The 7,106-nt window shown below is 53.2% G+C and overlaps 1 protein-coding gene across 1 annotated transcript; it reads left to right on the top strand.

Annotated features, from left to right (window-relative positions):
• The first annotated feature begins 918 nt into the window (after positions 1-918).
• UBE2C (ubiquitin conjugating enzyme E2 C) lies at positions 919-3,987 on the top strand. Its single transcript, XM_060120569.1, has 6 exons — positions 919-1,098; positions 1,662-1,689; positions 2,460-2,546; positions 3,003-3,207; positions 3,315-3,374; positions 3,833-3,987. Exons 1-6 carry the CDS (start codon positions 998-1,000, stop codon positions 3,889-3,891), a joined length of 540 nt encoding a protein of 179 aa, XP_059976552.1. The 5' UTR covers positions 919-997; the 3' UTR covers positions 3,892-3,987.
• Positions 3,988-7,106: the final 3,119 nt, after the last annotated feature.

The raw sequence follows: 7,106 nt of genomic DNA, 5'->3' as shown, positions 1-7,106 counted from the left end.
CACGGATGGTGAGCCTGCTGTGAGGTCTGCCTGTGCATGCTGACAAAATATCAAGGGCTCTAGAGGAAGTGGGTGTAGGAAAAAAGGACCAGGCACCCTTCCCCCACCCCACATTATCCCCAGGAAGCCCAGTGCCCCATGCGTATCTGCTTTGTGAGACGAAGCTGGGGACACCATGTACCTTGCCAGTCTTCCCTGTCCCTTTATTTCTATTTCGTCACCCAACTAAGGTATGGAAGTAGCAGGATGTGGTGATGGCTGGCACCATGGGAGGTTGATGACAAAGCAGAAAAAAAATACAAGGGTGGCTTTTATTACCCCCATTTTACAGGTTAAAACACTAAATTATGTGCTCAAGGGAACACAGCAAACCATTGGAGAGGCAGCCGATGAACCTGTTTTCCAATGAGGAGTCCCTGGCCCTGGCTATCAGCCTCTAGTTTTTCCCCTCGCCTGAATGTTCAGGCTCTTAAAGCCCCAACCAAAGTCCCCAGGACATAATAACAGGTGGAGGAGCTGGGGTTTCCGGTTCGAGGGAAGAGTACCAAGGCCCCAAGACTGGAGACCCTCCCTTCCCCTGGGAGTAAGGGATCCTGGCCGGTCGTGCCGGGTGTTCCCGAAAGTAGCCAGGCGTTTGACCTAAAAGGATTCATCCCACGTGGACTTTTTCTAAGCCCTTTAATGGTCGGAGTTTTCCAAAGGCGGCCAATCCGCTACAGCTTCGCTAATTAATGACAGCCTCTCCTGCCAATCGCCCATCAGAAGCAGCATCCCGCCGCCCAATAGTGGTACGCTGGTGGGTGGTTCTAGCAGTTCCCTGGTGACAGAGTGCTCTGGCGCGCCCCATTGGCTGGATCAAACCCAAGCGAGCCGCTGATAGGCCAGCGCTGCCGGAGGGTTACAATTCAAACGCAGGCGGAAGGGCCCGGGAACCCGCAGTTGCTGCCGCGGTCTCAGTGTAGTCTGAGTTCCTGTCTCCCTTCTCAGCGCCACCCGGATGGCTTCCCAGAACCGCGACCCAGCTGCCGCCAGCGTTGCTGCCGCCCGTAAAGGAGCCGAGCCCAGCGGGGGCGCCGCCCGGGGCCCCGTGGGCAAGAGGTGAGTGGTGCGGGGGTAACAATCGCCAGGCCTGGCACAGCCTGGGCCTTCGGTGCCGAGAGCGAAGACTTCCGGGACCCCCACCTCCTCCTGGAACGGGTGAGATATGGGAGGTAGAGGGACACGCCAGGAGCTCGACTGCTCTTAGAGACCCTCCCGAAGGAGGACGGAAGGGGTATGGCCGTTGCCAGGTCCTCCGTCGGTGAACCAAGATGAAGATGCTCCGGTGACCTTCGGTGTCTTGGTTGGAGGACGGCGGGGGAGGGGGAAGGAAGGAGGGGAGAAATTGAGATCCGGCACGGAGAGAGACGCCAGAGAAGCAGACGAGGTTAAGAATAAGCCAGAGCCGTCCTGTGGGAGCCTGGAATTAGGGAGGGTAAGGAGGACTCACTACGACCCTCTTGTGGAACTGGGGGTGACCGTGCCCCCAGCGGAGTCCGACTTCAGGGTAGAGGGAGGCCTCCGTGAGAGCTGCTCCAGAAAGATTGGGGTGGGAGGAGATGCACCACCTGGAGCCCTGACCCATCCAGACTCCCAGGTGACCCCGAGTGCTCTTTTTGCAGGCTACAGCAGGAGCTGATGACGCTCATGGTGAGTGACTGATGCCCAGAGCCCCAACCAGTTGGTCCGCCCTCCCACCTCCCAGTCACTTATCAGTAGCCTCCTCTCCTACATCAGGCTCTGTGATAGACATGGGGGTAAAAAGATGAGTCCAGCTTGTTCTCTTCTGGGAAGAAGCTAATCCACCTCACCTACACACCTTTTCTCCGGAGAGTCTCTACTCCCAGTCCCATCCTCCCACAATAAAGTTATCCCTGAAATACAGCTCTCATACAGGGCCCTCCCCCTGCCCTGCCTGGTCCTTCTTCCCTGCCCTAAGGTTTATCCACACCCAGCTCTCCATCCTTCTTAATATTTCTAATCCTGTCTGTACCTCAGAATGCTTCCTTCCTGGACTATCTCTTCTACGTTAACCCTGGATATTCAAGTCAAATCCTTCAATGACCATATTGTTTATGTTCCCAGTCCGTGAATAGTCTCTGGGCTTCGTATGTAACCAGCACTCAGTAGCATGTTGAGTTGAATTCCCAGCAGCCAGCACTGTGGCTACAGAGCTGCCTCCTGCTTCCCTGCACAACCCCTCCCTTCTTAGCTTGGCGATGAACCTCCATCATCCCAGTACTCCCGGGAGAGGCATGCTGAGCCCTGAGGATATAGCCATTTCCTCAGGAAAGCCTATCCATTTGGCCTGGTTGCTTTATTTTGGATCAAAATGTGATGAGATTAAGGAGAAAGGGTTCACCCACTGGCCCCCCAGGAGCGTACGCTTCAGCCCAGCACGTGTTGTGTTTCCTCCCCAGATGTCTGGTGATAAAGGAATTTCTGCCTTCCCTGAATCAGACAACCTTTTCAAATGGGTGGGGACCATCCATGGAGCAGCTGGCACCGTAAGTACAGGGTTGGGGTAGGTGAGTGTGACTTAGCTGAGTCTGGGGAGAGGTGGGAGGTGAAATCCAAGTGCCGGGTCTGCTTCAAGTCTTTTGGCTGACGGGACACTCCCCTGTGCCTGCTCTCGTGCCCTGAGCCTGTGGCCCTGATCTCCCTCTCTATAGTAAGAGGCTGTGTTTAAGGCAGGGCTCTCCATCTTAGATGCTGACAGGGGGCCAGACAGCAAGGAAAAGAATGAAGGACAATTGAGGACTTAAGGCCAGTGGGCCTTAGACCAAAGGATCACTGATGACCCCAATGACCAGATATGAGAGAAAGTACCAGACCAGTTTAATGCTTTCTCTTCTGTCAAGTCCCAGACAAACTCGGGGGTCCTGGCAAGTCCCTTATGTGGGGCTTGGGCTGGGAACTGAGGCTCAGGGTGGAAGGGTTACTCCCTGAATCTCTTTCTCCAGGTATATGAAGACCTGAGGTATAAACTGTCCCTGGAGTTCCCCAGTGGCTACCCTTACAACGCACCCACGGTCAAGTTCCTCACACCCTGCTACCACCCCAACGTGGACACCCAGGGTAACATCTGCCTGGACATCCTGAAAGACAAGTGGTCCGCCCTGTACGACGTCAGGACCATCCTGCTCTCCATCCAGAGCCTGCTCGGAGGTGACTGCCGAGACCGGCCCCTCCCCTGCAACCTGGGGACCTGTCAGAACTCCCCCCGACGGCCTCTTCTACCCGCACCTGACCGTCCTCTTTCTCTCCACCTGCAGAACCCAACATCGATAGCCCTTTGAATACACATGCCGCTGAGCTCTGGAAAAACCCCACAGGTGAGTCCTTTGTCCTTCTCAGGGCACCAGGCCATCCCTCCCCAACCTTCAAAGCCTCCCTCAAACAACAGAAGGATTCCAGTGACTTGGGAGTATGTCCTTGGGGGGCAGGTAACCCAGTTCCACCTCTGCCTTGGTGTTTCTGGTTTGCCTGTTTGCTATAAAATCAGGAAGAACCAACCCTTTCCACATTAATGTAGGTTGGGGAGGCTTTTTAAGTAGAAGGCAAAGCTTTGTGCAAATGACTTGCTCTCTAAGGGCCCCTAGTCCCCTCCCCAGCCTCCCTGGAAACAGAGCCCGTCCAGGAGTCCTGGCTGGGTGGGCAGCAGAGGGTCAATCTGTTGTGCTGGGAGGCCCCTCCCCAAATTCCTCCCACATTTATATCCTTGCTGCCCTCTTATCCACCTTAACCCCTGTCCTCATCACTCACTGAGACCTACCTGCCTGTTCTCTTCCAGCCTTTAAGAAGTACCTGCAAGAAACATACTCAAAGCAGGTCTCCAGCCAAGAGCCCTGACCCAGGATGTGCAGCTCTCCTTCTGTTGTCTTTTTATATTTTTTCCCTTAGATGGTCTGTCCTTTCCTCGATTTCTGTACAGGACCCTGTATCTTATCTGTGGTGTCATTTTTGTTTTGTTTCTGTTTTTTAAATTAAGTGTCTGGTTAAGCCCTTGTGATGAGTATATTAAATAAATACATTTGGGGTTTTTTTAACAAGTAGCTGTCTTGTAGTTCCCCTAGGGTTGGAAGTGCACAGGATCGGCAGAGGTCAGGTGTAGGATCTGGGTTCCTGCCCTGCCCCTCCACCCAGGGAGTAGGAGCAGCGGGTAGGCTGTAGGGCTGCGCAGTGGGGTGACAGGATTTGCTCCGTTGCAACTTTAGTTGTTTTATGGCTCTGCATCTGTTTCCTCATCTATAGAATGGGTGTCACAAAATGCCGATTTCTGGGCGTTCCCTGGCGGTCTAGTGGGTAGGATTCAGCGCTTTCACTTCCATGGCCCAGGTTCAATCCCTGGTCGGGGAACTGAGATCCCATAAGCCGTGCAGTGCAGCCAAAAATATAGATAGATAGACGGATGGATAGATAGATAGATGAAAATTAATTTAAAAAATAAAAAACAATAACAAAATGCTAGTTTCTGTGGTGTGGTGACATGCACCAAGAATGTTAGCAAATACAGGAGTTGTCCCAGGTGTGTTGCAGATGAGGCTGAACCAGACATTAGGCTGAAACAGCTAGAGCTGGAGAGAGAGCGAGAGAGTGAGAGAGAGAGTGTGTGTGTGTATGTGTATGTGTGTGTATGTATGTGTGTGTGTGTTGGAGGGCGGGTATCAGCCACCTACTTTCTGACTGTAGATGTTTGACCCTGAAAAAGGAGCAAGAGGACATTCAGGTGACCCTACAGCAGGCCCAGGGACTGCGGAGACAGCCAGGGGAAGCCTTCTGGACTGAGGTCAAAACTCACCCCTTGCCCCAGGTCTCCCATAGATGGCTCCATGCTCCACAGGGACACGTTCACCTCCTGCTTCATCTCCACCAGCAGTTCCTCTGTCTGCTGCACCACTGACCCAGCCAGCCCCCGGCCCCTTGGGCCATCTTTCCACTGGCCTGCCACAGGCCTTTGGGCCCCTGGGAGGAAACCCCTGTGCCAACCAGCTGGGTCCAGGTAGGCTGAGGTGCTGGGCCCAGCCCAGGGCCTGCAGGAAGATCTAGGTGACACACCCAGGTGCGCTCCAACAAGGCCTGAGTATTGGCTACTCGCCCAACCTGGTCAGCTCTACCTGCAGCTGGTTGTGCAGGCCTGGGGGGAGGGGGAGAAGACAGCAAGGAGGTCATCGGGAAGGTTCTCACCCACACTTTCCTCCTACTCCGGCCAGCCCGGACCCCTGTGCCCCCAGCAAGCAGCCACACGTGGAATTGGATTGGAGTTGTCAGGTCTTGGACTAGAACTTGGATGTCCTCTAATCAGTTCCTTCATCTCAGACCATGCTGATGGCTCCCTCCTTGGGGCTTGGACCAGTGTTGCTCAATCTACTGTGCATGTGAATCTGCCTGGGCGGGGACTTCCTGGATGGTTAAGAATCCGCCTACCAATGCAAGGGACAGGGTTTCGAGCCCTGGTCCGGGAAGATCCCACCTGTCGCAGAGCAACTAAGCCGGTGCACCACAACTACTGAGCCTGCGCTCTAGAGCCTGAGAGCCACAACTACTGAGCCCGCGTGCCACAACTACTGAAGCCCATGTGCCTAGAGCCTGTGCTCCGCATCAGGAGAAGCCACCACAATGAGAAGTACTCGCACCGCAACAAAGAGTTGCCCCCGCTCGCTGCAACTAGAGAAAGCCCGCACGCAGCAAGGAAGACCCAAGGCAGCCAAACATAAATTAAAAAAATAAATCTGCCTGGGATCTTATTCAAATACAAATTTTGATTCAGTTGGTCTGGGTGGGGCCTGAGGCTCTGCATTTCTAATCAGCTCCCAGGTGGTGTCATTGCTGTGCTCTAGTTAAAGGTATAGAGCAGTGTTCTTGAGGTGTGGTCCTTCCACTTTTAACCTGGAACTGGTTAGAAATGTAAATTCTTGGCCCCAGTAAGCTCTCCAGGTGATTCTCTGATGCTCTCTCAAATTGAAAATCACGAGGCTGGGACTTCCCTGGCAGTCCAGTGGTTAAGACTCCTCACTTCCACTGCAAGGGGTGAGTGTTCGATTCCTGGTCGGGGAACTAAGATCCCCCATGCCTTGCCACGAGGCCAAAAAAAAAAAGAAGACAAACACCAGGCTGGAGGATGTCTGAGATGAGCAGAGCTCAGAACCTGACACTTAGTTCTTAATAAATGCTGGCCAAAGTGGATGTATCTTTGCCTTCCTTAGGAAGCCTCTCTATGTGGTTTCCCGGACCATGGTGTCTGACTCCCCCAGATGGTCACATGACCTACCTGTGTCAGTCACAGAGACCCAACTCTCTACACTGTCGTTCGGAACCAATCAGGGTGTTTCCTGGAATTAATCCCTGCGAGAAAGTAAAATTATTTTACTACTAGGATTGCTAAAAGAGGAGGGAGTCAGCCTGGGCTGCTGGTGGAGACGGCTGGAGATAAAAGAAAGCCAAGCAGAGACAAATAGCTGAGAGATGACTGAAACTCTGGCCTCCGGTTCATGTGTTGGCATCCCGGTGTCATGAACCAACAAATCCCTTTTTGGTGTAAGTCAATTTGACTTAGGTTTCTAACACCAGTGCAGTCAGTATTAGAAGGTGTGATGATCATTATTCGCATTCATTCAGTACAGTGGTTGAGTTGAGTGCCCACAAGGTAAAGGCCCTATGTTGGGGGCTGGGGATGAGGCAGGGAGAGGACACAGTCCTGTCCTCAGGGAGGGTGACGTTTAGGGAGTAGATAGGCATGTCAATGGTGTAGAATAAGTGGTGGTTAAGGTAGAAGAGCTGTGTTAGAATTCCTGATCCACCCCTATGTTACTCGTATACACTTGGGCACTTATATTTAACCTCTCTGTAAAATGAAAATATTAGTAGCTACCTCACAGGATAGATGAAGAACCGTAGAACAGTGTCTGGCACATAGTAAGCACTCAATAAAAGCTGGGTGTGGGAATTCCCTGGCAATCTAGTGGTTAGGATTCTCGGCTTTCACTGCCCAAGGCCCGGGTTCAATTCCTGGTCCGGGAACTGAGATCCCGCAAGCTGCGCGGCATGGGGTTGGGTGCGGGGGAGCT

This window comes from Mesoplodon densirostris, chromosome 16, assembly GCF_025265405.1.
Source record: "Mesoplodon densirostris isolate mMesDen1 chromosome 16, mMesDen1 primary haplotype, whole genome shotgun sequence".
Lineage (NCBI taxonomy): Eukaryota > Metazoa > Chordata > Mammalia > Artiodactyla > Ziphiidae > Mesoplodon > Mesoplodon densirostris.
This window is presented reverse-complemented; position numbering and strand designations above follow the sequence as displayed.